The sequence below is a fragment of the Halichoeres trimaculatus genome, unplaced genomic scaffold (assembly GCF_033239565.1).
Source record: "Halichoeres trimaculatus isolate MK-OKI-2021-1 unplaced genomic scaffold, fHalTri1.1 fHalTri1_scaffold_11, whole genome shotgun sequence".
Lineage (NCBI taxonomy): Eukaryota > Metazoa > Chordata > Actinopteri > Labriformes > Labridae > Halichoeres > Halichoeres trimaculatus.
Window position 1 is genome coordinate 167,501 of NW_027437189.1, and position 15,000 is coordinate 182,500.

Sequence of the window (15,000 nt, forward strand, 5' to 3'; positions counted from 1 at the left end):
TGGTTACCCCCGGGAACCGTCGACGAGCGTCTGAATGACAGGCCTCCAAATTAAAATGAAAAGTAAGAGCAACAATCATTCAGCCACTGCATTTATGAATGAGAGAAACACACACACACACACACACACACACACACACACACACACACACACACACACACACACACACAGTGATTCAGCAGGTTGAGGCTGCCAGTTAGCCACTCGGCTGATTATTAGCGCACACAGCTAACGGTCAGACCACCTGAGCTGAGTGACCGTCTGGAACCAGTTCAATCTGCGCTCTCTGGGATTGATTGATCAGGTCTGGCACAGAGAGGAGCCAATCAGATCGGCCAAAAACTGCAGCCAACTGCTGACCTGAGGCAGAGCTGAGGGTCTGTTTGTCCATCACTCTGTCCATCACTCTGTCCACCTGTGTGTCCACCTGTGTGTCCACCTGTGTGTCCACCTGTGTGTCTGTCCAGCAAACCTCAACTGGTCTTTGAACTGCAATGCATTATGGGTATCACAGCTGCAGGTTAATCATTTCAGGGCGTTTTCACCAGATTATGGAGAAAAGTTTAAGTATCACAGATTTTAAAAGTGACTGAATCACAGCAGTGAAACATCACAACCTCCAGGATGACATTGTTTGTAAACTGCCCCAAAGCGTCTCCAAGTGCTGAAAAAAGAGCCAGAGCTGGTTCAGACATTAAATGTTAGAATAAAGCAAAACCAAACTCCTGAACCAGGACACAGCACAGAGAAAAAACAAAAAGGAAACACTGTAAACCTCACAGGGAAACATGACAGTGACAAACACCAGGACGACGACCAACAGAAACTCAGGAAGAGGAAACAGGAAGAGGAAGCAGGAAGAGAAAACAGCAAGAGGAAACAGGAAGAGGAAACTCAGGAAGAGGAAACAGCAAGAGGAAACAGGAAGAGGAAACTCAGGAAGAGGTAACAGGGAGAGGAAACAGAAAGAGGAAACAGGAAGAGGAAACAGGAAGAGGAAACAGGAAGAGGAAACTCAGGAAGAGGAAACAGGAAGAGGTAACAGGAAGAGGAAACTCAGGAAGAGGAAACAGGAAGAGGAAACAGGAAGAGGAAACAGCGAGAGGAAACAGGAAGAGGAAACAGGAAGAGGAAACTTAGGAAGAGGAAACAGGAAGAGGAAACAGGAAGAGGAAACAGGAAGAGGAAACTCAGGAAGAGGAAACAGCAAGAGGAAACAGGAAGAGGAAACTCAGGAAGAGGTAACAGGGAGAGGAAACAGAAAGAGGAAACAGGAAGAGGAAACAGGAAGAGGAAACTCAGGAAGAGGAAACAGGAAGAGGTAACAGGAAGAGGAAACTCAGGAAGAGGAAACAGGAAGAGGAAACAGGAAGAGGAAACAGCGAGAGGAAACAGGAAGAGGAAACAGGAAGAGGAAACTTAGGAAGAGGAAACAGGAAGAGGAAACAGGAAGAGGAAACAGGAAGAGGAAACAGGAAGAGGAAACTTAGGAAGAGGAAACAGGAAGAGGAAACAGGAAGAGGAAACAGGAAGAGGAAACTTAGGAAGAGGAAACAGGAAGAGGAAACAGGAAGAGGAAACAGGAAGAGGACGACTGACTCCACGACCTGAAGCTAAACTGAACACCAAACACAGAGCAACGAGTAAACCAGGGAGGTTACTCAGACAGGAAGTTGGACTTTAAGTTGAACTTGGAAACGATCTCTGCTGTCACATCTTTAATTATCATCCCACCCAGAGCTGCCTCTGTGTCCGTGTTCACATGGATTATTCTCCAATAAGTCACAAACAAAAAGTCAGAGTCAGCAGAAAGAGGGATTTTCCTCTAATCCAGTGATTTGAATCCAAACAGAAACAACAGCTCAGAGCTGTTTGCTGTTTCCTCTCATTAAAACTGATGAAGTCTGAGAAGTTTGATTTCTGCTGCTGTGTCTGTGAATCAAGCTGAGTATTAAAACATGAGGAGGCAGGAGGCAGGAGGCAGGAGGCAGGAGGCAGGAGACCAGTCTCGTTTTCTACTCTCACATAATGACCCATATCCAGGTTTTTCATGTAGTTTTCGGTGTGTTTGAGTCACAGATCTGGATTTGGAGTGGTCAGGAAGAGGAGGTGGAAACACGTTTTGTAGCAGGTCGGTTTGCACCTTACCAAAGAGTGTCTGAAAATCCTTTTTCCTCCACTAAAGCCGCTTCAGTCTTTGTTTATCAACTAGTTTTGTTTTCTTTTAATGCTTGAAACCCATCTGAGCGCTGGCGCTCGTCTTTAAACGAGCGTACCCTCTGGGTCTACAGAGGAAATCCAAACAGCTCCTTAAAGAAGAAAAAACACTTAGTGACGACTTTTAGAGTTTCACAGAGCTGCACAGGAATCCACAAACCACACGATTTCAGTCACAGGAAATAAATGACACACTGTTGACACTACCGTAACTCCTCAAGTATTTGGGCAAGAGAAAAAATCAACTGGCTCCTGAAAGAAGAGGAGATGAGCTTTCCTGACTCTGACATGACCTCTGACTCTTTTAATGACAAAATAACAAAAAGTCAAAGTGTTTGCTCCTCGGGTGATAACAGCTTCATCTGAAAACGGAGGCACAGCACCTCCTGTTCCTCCTCTCCCTCCTTCCTCCGCCTCTGCTAGCTGCTGGTTCAGGTGATTGACAGGAGACATGTGCTAACATATTCCAGCTTCGGGAATCAAAGACATTTCTCCTTCAGGTGTCAGTCAGAGCCTGAGCCGTTCATTTGGCTGGAGAGAGACGAGGACTCGCAGCCTCCTCTGAGCGTTCAGCATCGATCAGATGAGATCTGAGTAAATAACACGTCTGAAGAAGCGTGTCCTGCTGCAGGTGTAATTTCCCCGTGTGCTAAATAAATCTGGGCTCATCAGATTCAAAGCCAGAGTCAGACGGTGATCTGAGTCACAGCGAGGGGCGTCCAACTCTCCCGGCAGCAACTATCCCATTAAAACCAACTCCTTCTCGTTCTCAGCTCGTTCTCAGCTCTCAGCATCTTACTGTTGTTCATTAAAGCAGTTCATTACTGTCTGCATGTAATTATTCTGCTCCCCATCCCCACACGATCCGTCTCAGAGTCAGCTGGTCTCAGAAACAGGTTTCCCTCTCTGCTTCTGCCTTCACTCAGAGGTCAGAGGTCAGCTGGTCTTAGAAACAGGTTTCCCTCTCTTCCTCTGCCTTCACTCAGAGGTCAGAGGTCAGAGGTCAGCTGCAGCCCCAGAGAGGGAGGAGGGAGGAAGGAGGAAGGGAGGAAGGATGGGAGGATGGAAGGGAGGAAGGGAGGAGGTTCATGAACTTATTTCCTCAGCAGACTGTGTGAGGAAGACGTTGGTAGGATCACAGAAAGAGTCGTGTGTGGTCTGAGGGTCTGAGCAGAGCTGGTCTGAGCAGAGCTGGTCTGAGCAGAGCTGGTCTGAGCAGAGCTGGTCTGAGCAGAGCTGGTCTGAGCAGAGCTGGTGTTCACGCTGGAGTCTGTCCGTCACTGAAAGACGCCCTGACACAAACAAGGAGGAAGGAAGACTGTTCCCAGATCGCTCCAGGTTCCTGTGACGTCAGCGCTGCTTTCTGGAGACTTATGATGCTAGCTTCAGCTAACTTCAGCTAACTTCAGCTAACTTCAGCTAACTTCAGCTAAATATAGCTAAGTTTAGAACACTTATGCTAATTTCAATAAGCTAAAGTTAACTTCAGCTAACTTCAGCTAACAAAAGCTCATCTCAGCTTACTGTAGCTAACTACAGCTAACTTCATCTTTCTTAAGCTAATTCAAATAAACTTCAGCTAAATCCAGCTAACTATAGCTAACATTTTACTTAAGCTTACACCAGCTAACTTTAGCTTACTTAGCTAAATAAATGCATCACAAAGAGCTCGTAGCAGGGCCTGACTGATGTGGATCTGCTGAGTCTGATGTGGATCTGCTGAGGCTGATGTGGATCAGTTGAGGCTGATGTGGATCTGCTGAGTCTGATGTGGATCAGTTGAGGCTGATGTGGATCAGTTGAGGCTGATGTGGATCTGTTGAGGCTGATGTGGATCAGTTGAGGCTGATGTGGATCTGTTGAGGCTGATGTGGATCAGTTGAGGCTGATGTGGATCTACTGAGACTGATGTGGATCTGCTGAGACTGAGACCAGTTGTGGTTTCTGTGGTCAGCAGAGCTCTGACAGACCGTTAAGGAAAGTGCTTTAATCAGCTGATGGGGGGTGGAAAGACTTGGACTCTGCTCTGGAGCCGTCTGGCAGCTCAGCTCGCTGCCTCTGAATCATCTGATCCATCAAACTGAGGTTGTTGCACTGGAGAAGAAGAAAGTTGCCCCCCCCCTCCTCCAAACACAGAAAGCAATAAAGCATTTGGTAATTAAAGGAGCTAATAAAAGCAGCATTCATTAAAAACAAATAAAAACAGGAACTGAGAGACGGCTCCATGAATCTCCATGTGTCACACTGAAAACTTTCCCCACTTCCCCAAAGTTTAATCAACTTGTAGCAGAAACATGAGTTCATTCTTTAGCAGCTCTGCAATCACCCCGGCAAAGAAAAGAAAAATCAGCTTTCTGCTGAACTGCCTGCTGCTGAACTGCCTGCTGCTGAACTGCCTGCTGCTGAAAAACTCATATTTAGGAAAAAAGCTTTTAAATGCAGCTGTGTGTGACGCTGCAGGGCAGCTCAGCTCCTCCTGAGCTGCCGTAACACCAGCAGGTCTGACCTCAGCGTGTTGGTCTGGAACAGCTCAGACTCGCCTCAGACTCGTGGGCGGTTTGACTCCAGTCTCAGGTCTGGGCCTTGAAGGTCTCAGGTCTTTGAAAGTCCACATGTTCTCAGTCTGTTGAGTGATTTTCTCCTGTTGGTTGGTTTGGTTTTGGCTCTCCTGCCGTGGGTCGGCGTCTGCCCTCAGCGCTGACTGACAGGCTGCTCTGCTGTCACTCAGGTGTCAGACCATCACACTTCCTCTCTGTTGCTATTCTGGGTGATGTGTCTGTTCTGCTGTGTGGAAATATTTACTCAGACTCGCAGGATGTGATGAAAGATTTCGAGCTGTTGCAGGTAGATTGCAACGCCAGAGAAAATACTCCAAACAGAAGGAAAAATGATCCAATAATCCTGGAAGTCACGGGTTTATTCCTGCATCTGCTGAACCAATCACACGAAGCTGCTGGAGCTGCAGAATCAAACCATCTGACCCAGAAACAGTCTGCAAAAACTGCACCAGTTCCCCTGGCTGAAGACACACGTCAGTATGAGAAGTCTGTGATGATTTTGCTGCCCTCTTGTGGACAAAGCAGAACCTCATGCGTCTTTACTAATTTTTTCCTGTGCACATGAAAGTGATTTCTAAGCAAAACCTTCATCGACCTCTGTTTTCAGAGCCAAACTTTCCATCGTGACAATTTTCTGCAGATTTGTTTCGTCTTTTACCGACCCGTCAGAGACGACAGGTGTTAAACTACAGTCCCTCAAAAACAGTCGAAACTCCTCACAGAAGCTCTGACTTTAAAGAGGGGGTTTCTTCTTCTTCATATTTAAACCATGGATACAGAGTAACACTGCTGGATGTTCAGACTCCCTGAATGTGTCAGATCTTAACGAGTGCTTAACGAGCGCTTAACGAGATCTTCCTGAAATGATGAGGTCATCACATAAAGATCTCCTAACTGCTTTATGACATGTTGGAGGGTTGGGCCCATAGCTCCTCCTCCTGACAGGCTCCCAGAGGGCTGTCCAATCAGAGGGAAGGGGGTTTGTGAAACAGGAAGCCTTAAAGAGACAGCAGCTGAAAGGTGTTTGAGGCTGACGTGTCGGGTTTTTAAAACAAAAATGAGAGAAACAGGATCCTTTTAAACTGTAAGTCATGAAAATAAAAAACTACCGGGGCACCAGAGGGACAATTTAATGACTTTTAATCCCATGACCCCTCTTTAATAATGACATCCTGTGCAGTAGTGATCAGGAGCACAGCGTTGTTGAGCTGAGTGAGAGATCTTTCCTGAGTGTTCACGTGTGTGAGTATGTCATCAGCGCATGAGGAAAGAAAAACACTCCTGATGAACTTTTGTTGTGTGATATTAAGGAGTTTTAACACAAATCCCCCAGAGTTCAACCTGTTCCTCAGGTGCAGCAAACAGAAAACAGCAAACAGCAAACGAACGTGTTGTTACTTCAGTTTCAGTCGACGTTCATTGAGCAAACGTCTCTAAAATCTTTAAATCATCTCCGGGAACCTTCTGCTGAGTAAAAACCTGCAGTCAGGAAGGAAAACGCTGAGACGCAGCGTGTGAAACGACAAACGGGTGAAAACAAACATAATTCATCTTTCATTAAGAGCAGGATCAGCAGTGGCCACACTGTAAAAGCTGCTGCTAACTGATATTAATCTGTCGGAGAGATTTATTTCTCCTTAATGGGATTAACGTTTGGAGTCAGCGCAGCCACACTCAGTAAGTTTGGTCTCAGTGCCAGGAGTTCACGGAGGAGCCCTCAGTCATCGACAGCGTCTTCACTAAGCAACGAGATCTCCACTCAGCTCCAAGCTCCATCTCACTGTGAATCAACCATCTCACTGAAATCAACCATGCTCTCATCATGTCTTCATCTACATTTTCTTCAAGTGCACAAACAAAACCAAAGTCTGTCCAGACCCAGGGATGAAGCGGAGCCAAAAAAATAAATATCTGAGGCTGAAAATGTTGTTTGCAGGTCAAAGTCTGAAAATCAAATCCAGACCCTGTCATAAAACCATCCTGACATGGTTCCCCACAGCGCCCCCTAATGGAGATTGCTGATGTTTACCTGAGGGTCAGGTGAGCTGTGATGTCATCAGTCAGTGGTGATGGACCAATGAGGTTTGAGCTCACTGAGGGACTGATTTTACAGAAGTCACTGATCAGGGTTACTAAAGGTCAGCGGGTTAAAGCTTCGACTAAACTCGTTTCCTTCAGCTCCACTCTCACAACAAACCATGAGCTCTTCATCAGAGCTGACCAAGACGTGAAAGGAGAATGAAAGACGACGTTTCTCTCCTACGTTTGGAGCTCTGACGAGCAGGATCTCAGGGTCACACTGGGAGAGAGAAGTTATTCTTATTTGACTTAAATAACATGATATAAACTCTGGAGAGAAATATTTCCTCGTGGTCAGAGTAGTTTCAGCTTTCCTTCCCTGGTCGTGTTGCTCTCAGCCTCGACCCAGACTTGAACCGGTTCAGACCCAGCCAAAGTGAACTGGACTACAGCCCGGGTCCTGCAGAGAGACTGGAGGAGCTAACATCCCTAAACAGAAAACTTCAGGTGCGATTCTTCATCCTGGTGGTTAATTGCTTATAAACTCTACCTGCAGTCACATGACCAAGTGTCCTTGAGCAAGACACAACACCAGAAAACTCTGATACTGCTGGTTTGGTCATCAGCCTCAAAACCCAAAGATCCAAAGCAGACCGCCAACTTGAAGTTTGAGTATTCACACTTTTTCTGCCGTAATGTTGCAGATTGAGTGACACGATTAAATGAGTGTTTGGTCAGAGACTGAGACTCTCAGACAAACTGACAACCTGATGACGGCTGAACCTCGAAGCCTCAAACTGTTAATTGTGAACGGCAGAGTTTGAAAATGATTAATTTCTGGAGAGTTGGTTCATCAAGTCAACACGTCTGAAGAGAAGGAGCATCCTCTGGAGGCAGAGCATGGAGCAAGAGCAGCTTGTAGGACGGACTCATGTTTCTAAGGTTAGAGAAGCTGCTACACACACTACACACACACACACTGCACACACACACACACACACACACACACACTACACACACTCATCCCAAAACATCACCAGCTAATCAAGGAGGGATACGCTGCGAACCACAGAGGTCTGTCTGACAGTGCTCCTGTCAGCATGTCAGGACCATCACACACACACACACACACACACACACACACACACACACACACACACACACACACACACAGAGTGGGGGTACGTGTTGGGGCTCCTGCTGCTCTCGGTCTGTCACTCCGGGGCTGAGGGGCTGACGGACAAAGAGGCTCATTCAGAGGAATTCGTCTCTTTACTCTGACTGACGGGAGCGTGAGTGACGCTGCAGCTCCAGCTCCGTGCAGCTCCGTCCCTGTTTCTTATTGCTTTCTGCACATTTCTGCACATTTCTGCACATTTCTGCACATTTCTGCAGCCAGTGCATGGAGGGAGAGGGAATATTTTGGGGGATGCACGTGCGCGGGCATGAGGGCACGCACACGCAGGCAAACGTAGTGAGCACACACGCACACACTGAACGCTATCCTGCACACACGTGCACGGTTCACATGTTACACACTGAAGAGCACGCGCTCACGCACGCACACACACGCACGCACACCCCTCTTGTTCCCCAGCACCCCAACGACCAGCGGTCCTACCTCCACACTTGCCCCAGCTGCAGGACGTGAAGCACGGACTGAAAGACCCACATGCAGACGGTGCAGCACCTCCGCGGAGCCGCGACTCTCGCCGCCGTCGCAGGCGGGGTAGAGGACGTGTAAACCGGGGTAGCATTGGCAGCGTTCCCCGCCGCCGCGCTCCCGCCGCGCTGGTCGCTGTCCTTGGTGCTTAAACTGTTGTCATCGAGCGTGGCCGCTCCGCCTGCCGCGCCTGCCGCCGCCGCGTCCGTCCCGCTGCCGCTCGCCGATCCGTCCCCGCCGCTCAGCTCCGTGTAGTCGTACACGAACCACCTGAAACTCAGAACCTGGACCACCGCTGAAGGCACCACGACGAAGACGAGCGTCAAGCCGAACCACCAGTAGTCCCCTCTCAGGTAGTAGTCGGCGGCCAGCCACAGGTCGGTCGCGCCGTCGGAGAAAAAGACGAGCAGGGCGCAGAGCACCCAGCAGCAGTCCAGCAGGGTGTAGGGCTTCCCGCCGGCGGCGCTGCAGCGGGGCCGCACGGCGGGGATCCCCGGCTCCGAGAGGCTCCTGGGCGTGTTGTCATCCTCCACAGACACCGCTGCTCCATCCGACTTAGCGGCCATGTTGGTTAGGATAGGAGAGAAAGACAGCGGAGGAGGTGGGGATACGGGAGAGAGAGGAGGAGGAGGGAGGAGGAGGAGGAAGGAGGAAGGAGGAAGGAGGGGGCTGGATGTGCAGGGGAGAGAGAGGGAGAGAGATTACATCATAACTAGCCTCATCATCAGCCAATTAATTGTGAGGCATCATCACTAACAGCGCGTTTAACACCGCGGCAGCAGCGCGACGTCGGCAGGACGCGCACACGCTGGAGAGGAGGCAGAGACGACCTGCGGGGATCCGTCCTCCGTGGACCTCAGCAGACCTTCAGACTCTGCTGCAGCTCCCTCTGCACATGACAACACCGCGTCTACAGCCATGTTCATCTGCGGAGCATCAGCTCCTCATCGTTTCTGCTCCTCATGATGTGGAGCGGAGAGGATCCTCCTGCACAGCCGCTCCTCCTGCACAGCCGCTCCTCCTGCTCAGCCGCTCCTCCTGCACAGCCGCTCCTCCTGCTCAGCCGCTCCTCCTGCACAGCCGCTCCTCCTGCACAGCCGCTCCTCCTGCAGTCAGTGAATGATGACATGTGCAGAGCCTCCTCTCAAATCATGACCCTCCTTTAATCGATGAAATGTTCAGACAATGCGTTCAGCAGTGAGAGGAGTCTGCTGACATTTCTGGGGTTATTTATTGAAGAGGCAGGCTTTGCTGAGGCTGACAGATCCTCACTAAAAACCAACAGCTGCTGTCTTTGTGAAACAGAGAGGTTAAAGGGTAATGCCACTGTTTTTCCTTCAGGGTTTAGCATGAACTCAGCCTCACAAATAAAATAATAAAAGCTTCTTTTTCAGTCTGCGTGAGGATGCTTGATAAGAAAACCTACAGATGTTTGGAACGACAGATCAGATTTAAAACAATATTTATCCATCCTGCAGGCCGTGACCTGAATTTAAGATAGATTAATTTCCCCCTAAGGTGACTCTGATGGGTGAAACCCTGTCCCTGAAACACTCAGACTAACTTCCTTTAAAAACACAAAGTGTGAGTGAATCAATCAGAGCATCCTGTCTCTGCTCACAGATCTGTGTCTGTATACAACATGATGGACAAACGGTTTCCTGAACGCTCATCAGAGAGTAAATCCACAGGGAAAGTTACCTGTGGACCTGGGACGGTCCAGCTGCTGGTCTGAGACTGAGAGAGAGACTCTGAGGGGTTTAGTTTGGGCTGAAGGATTCAGACTGAGAGCCAGATGTTTGTCCCTGAAAGTTTCACAGGCTTTAAAAATGTTATATCCAAGTTTTCTCCCTCAGTTAAACTTTTTTTAAGGTAACTAAGTTTTCTGAGTGGTTTTACAGGAACATGCATTAAAAAAAGAAAAAGAGAAAAACTTTAGGAGATCTTCCTGAAATGATGAGGTCATCACATAAAGATCTATTAACTGGTTTATGACACGTTAGAGGGGTGGGCCTCAAACACCAAGGTGAGCCCATAGCTCCTCCCCCCGACAGGCCCTCAGAGGGCCGTCCAATCAGAGGGAAGGGGGTCTGTGGCGTGGGGAGTCTTAAAGAGCCAGCAGCTGAAAGGAAGCGCTTCATTCAGAGGCTGAAACAAGAGTTTCCTCAAACACCGGGGAGAGGAAATACAGATTGTTTTTGGCTGCTCATCATGTGAAGATACCGTGGCTTCAAAGCCTGTCATCAATAACAAAACGTCCTGATATTTAAAGACCACCTGCTCTCTTTCCTCTGAGTAATTTTTTTACTCACTGACACTTTGTTTTTTTTCTGTAAGACAAGGCAAGTTTATTTCTACAGCACATTTCAGCATGGCAATTCAAAGTGCTTTATAGGCAGAAATAATTATAGAAAACAATTAAAATTAAATTAGAAGGAGATTAATTAAAAAGATACAATAAAACAATTAAAAAATAGATTTTAAAACAGGTTTTAAGATAAGAGTGGCAGTGCAGAGTTATAGAGAAGATATTAAAATGATTTGTTAAAATGCTCTGATAAAGGCAGCTGTAGAAAGGTGAGTCTTCAACCTGGATTTAATGAGCTCAGAGTTTCAGCAGACCTGATATTTTCTGGCAGTTTGTTCCAGATATTTGGAGCATAGAAGCTGAATGCTGCCTCTCCATGTTTGGTTCTGACTCTGGGGACTGAAAGCAGACCTGATCCAGACCTAAGTGGTCTTGGTGGTTCATACGGGATCAAAAGATCATTGATGTATTTTGGCCCTAGTCCATTCAGAGCTTTGTAAACCAACAGGAGTGTTTTAAACTCTATCCTCATACAAACAGGAAGCCAGTGTAAAGACCTCAGAACTGGACTGATGTGATCCACTTTCTTGGTCTTGGTGAGGACTCGAGCTGCAGCGTTCTGAACCAGCTGCAGCTGTCTGACTGATTTTTTAGGGAGACCTGTAAAGACCTGTTACAGTAATGAAGCCTACTGAAGATAAAAGCATGGACCAGTTTTTCCAGGTCCTGCTGACTCACCAGTCCTTTAATCCTGGACACATTCTTTAAGTGATAGTAGGCTGACTGTGTGACTGTCTTAATGTGTTTGTTAAAATTCAGATCTGAGTCCATGATCACGCCCAGGTTTCTGGCCTGGTCAGTGCTACGTTTTGCATTTTTCACTCTGGTAACATAATTTCCTTTGGGATTAACAATGTGGCTCTCATCTCATCTCATCTCATCTCATCTCATCTCATTTTATCTCATCTCATCTCATCTCATCTCATCTCATCTCATCTCATCTCATTTTAATTCATCTCATCTCATTTTATCTCATCTCATCTCATCTCATCTCGTTTTATCTCATCTCATCTCATCTCATTTTATCTCATTTAATCTAATCTCATCTGATCTCATCTCATTTTATCTCATCTCGTCTCATTTCTTTCTATCTCATTTAATCTCATCTCATCTCATCTCACCTCATCTTGTTTTATCTCATTTAATCTCATCTCATCTCATCTCATCTCATCTCATCTCGTTTTATCTCATCTCATTTCGTCTCATCTCCTCTCATGTCATCTCATCTCATCTCATCTCGTTTTATCTCATCTCATCTCATCTCGTTTTATCTCATCTCATCTCGTTTTATCTCATTTCATCTTGTCTCAGATGTCTGTCTAACATGAGTCTGGTTCTGTCCGAGGTTTCTGCCCGTTAAAGGGAAGTTGTTCCTCTCCATTGTAACTTGCTAAATGCTGCAAGGTCCTGTACTCATGGTGGATTAAGATCAGATCAGACTCCTTATCTTGTCTTGATGTTGGGTTTCTGCTAATAACATTTTATTAACGATTACGGGTCTAGACCTGTAAATGTTTTTGTAAAGTGTCTTGAAATAACATTTGTTATGATTTGGTGCTATATAAATAAAGATTGATTGATTGATTGATTAATCTCCTCTCCTCTCATCTCGTTTCATCTCAACTCATCTTGTTTTATCTCATCTCATCTCATTTTATCTCATCTCATCTCATCTCGTCTCATCTCATCTCATCTCATCCTGTGAAGCTCTGATCATCCAGGGTCTGGATTTAAAGCACGGGAGATGTTTTGGTTTCTGTTTAAGGTAGATTTGAGGACTCGTGTTTCAGGAAGCTTCACTGGAAAACAAACACAGTTCATGTGGAGAGCAGAAGCCGGCTGAACGCTCTCTGCTGGACTGACGTCCCAGCTCTCATGGCTGTGACCTGACAGTGGATTATTAACCTCCAGAAAGAGGAATCTGCAGCTGTAAATCTGTGGCTCAGTCTGCTCCATGCTGCACCGCTGTAAAACACCATCAGTGGGTAAATTTCCTGACTTCCTTGAATGCATCACAAATAGTCGATCTGACCATTCAACAAACTGGAAGATTAAAAAAAAGAGATTTTGGGGTAGTTCATACGACTGAAGTGTTACAGGCAGAAGCTTCTGGAAGTTTCCTGTTGACTGAACAATGATACATTTTATTAAAAGTGTCTGTCCAACACTCAGGGTCACTTTACGATTTAACAACAACAGCTTTCCAAACAGATGAAGCTGTTATTCCAGGACATATACTGAACCGAGACATTCACACATCTGTGATATATTCAGATTAAAACACAGGAGCTGAGGGCCTGACTGACCTTTGACCTGTGCAGGCTTCGTTTCAGGACACGCTGAGTGTTTCTGGCAGCAGGACGTTCATGTGGGGGTTCAGACTTTAGCTGCTCGCGTTGGACTTGTCCTCCTGGTCCTGCAGCGTCAGCTCTCTGCCTCCTCTCCTCAGACTCCGGTCTTTAAGGAGTGTTGTCTGAGTGTAACGAGGCAGCGAAGCATAAAGCCGACAAGACTCTGAGCAACTGGTCTGTTTACAGCGGTGACCCGGCTAATTGGAAAGATCCCATAAACTCTGAGCACAACGGGCAATAAAACTGTTCAGTGAGTTACGACTCTGCGCCTCGCTGCCCTCAATACACTCATCTGGACACGAGTTTCCACATCAGGGGCCAGACAGGCCTATCTGAAACCGGGTTTATCTGAGCCGAGCCTATCTGAGCCGGGCTGATCTGAGCCGGGCTGATCTGAGCCGGGCTGATCTGAGCCGGGCTGATCTGAGCCGGGCCTAGCTGAGCCGGGCTGATCTGAGCCGGGCCTATCTGAGCCGGGTTGGCCTGAAACCTCACCGGACTGAGATGTAGAGGATGGTTTGTTGGTCTGAGGAAAAACCAGCAGGAAGGAAACAAAGACCAGAGACTGAGTCAGAGAAACTGGGACTCTGTGAATCCGGTCTGATCCCATCAGGAAAGTTTCAGACCTGGTCTGAGTCTGACGTCTCAACGATCTCAGAGGTTTTTAGTCCTGGAGAGAGTCCAGAGGGATCCTCCACTCAGCTTTCAGTATATCCAGTCAGGAGCCTCATGTTTCTCTAACGTTAATCCCTGGACAGCGGTCTCATTGATTAAATCTTCTCTCCCACAGGTTTACAGAGTCGGACTAACAAACACTCTCCCAGACGCTCTTTAAGCATCACTTCCACCATCGCTCAGAGCTGGGAGTGCTCCACTTCCTGTTTCACGGCGTGTAATAAAAACACAGATTAGTCTGAATGTTTTTCTTGATAAACGACGTCTGTTATGAGTGTGAGACTAAGGGGAGCTAATTAGACCGCGGCTCATCACAGCCCGGCGCCGACACACCGAGGAGAAAGCTCCGTCACATTCTCGCCACAATTAGAAAATTAAAAGTTTCACACAAAGTTTTTTTTTCTGCAGAGCCAAACAAGCATGAAATAAATTGTACAAGTTGAAAGTTGTTCCTCATCACTGGAGGTGAGAAAGGACTCGTGTCTGCCGGAGTTCAAGGCGCCGTAATTACCAGAGCCACTCAGGCGTGGTCCAAACCACGTGGACGGGTTGGACGGGTCTGACCCAGAACAACGGGTCAGGGAGGTTTCTCCTTACTCCTCTCACCTGGGAGTCTGAATAACAAAAACTGAGAGAAACTTTTTTTTAACTGAAGAGGAGCATCTGAACAAGAGTTGATCAAACACACGACCCTCAGAGGATTTGGTTGACCACGTGTTCCCAGGTCATTGCATCCTCAGTTATGTGAAGGAAACAGCCTTCCAGAAAGTTCATCTTCATTATTTATATCCCAGAGTCCTTCTTGCTCCAGACTTCTTCCTGATTTCTGTTACAGTGAGGGATGATGGGAAAATGGACGGTGTTTACATCCAGCCTCTTCAACAAAGACAGAGTTGATGTTTTTCACCCAGAAGGTTCAGGAAACTTCTGTTTCAGGTCGAACGTTCCCAGGAACTAAACGGCTCCTGTGGCACATCCTGCGTTAGCGTTTAGTCACTGGTTGTGCTGGTTGTGCTGGTTGTGCTGGTTGTGCTGGTTGTGCTGGTTGAAGCAGTCACTGGTTGTGCTGGTTGTGCTGGTTGTGCTGGTTGAAGCGGTCACTGGTTGTGCTGGTTGTGCTGGTTGTGCTGGTTGTGCTGGTTGTGCTGG

General features: G+C 47.3%; 1 protein-coding gene across 2 annotated transcripts in view; it reads right to left on the bottom strand.

Annotated features, from left to right (window-relative positions):
* Positions 1-9,530, bottom strand: part of LOC141799120 (XK-related protein 7-like) — a 73,271-nt gene extending 63,741 nt beyond the window's left edge. Inside the window, exons 1-2 of one of the 2 annotated variants that reach the window (XM_074681230.1) lie at positions 9,215-9,530; positions 8,416-9,126 (exon numbers count right to left, since the gene is read on the bottom strand). In XM_074681230.1, coding sequence (XP_074537331.1) covers positions 8,416-9,023 — 608 coding nt within the window. In that variant the 5' untranslated portion in view covers positions 9,024-9,126; positions 9,215-9,530. Of the gene's footprint in view, positions 1-8,415 lie in introns of both variants that reach the window. The other variant, XM_074681229.1, reaches the window with a different exon arrangement.
* Between the last annotated feature and the right edge of the window lie 5,470 nt (positions 9,531-15,000).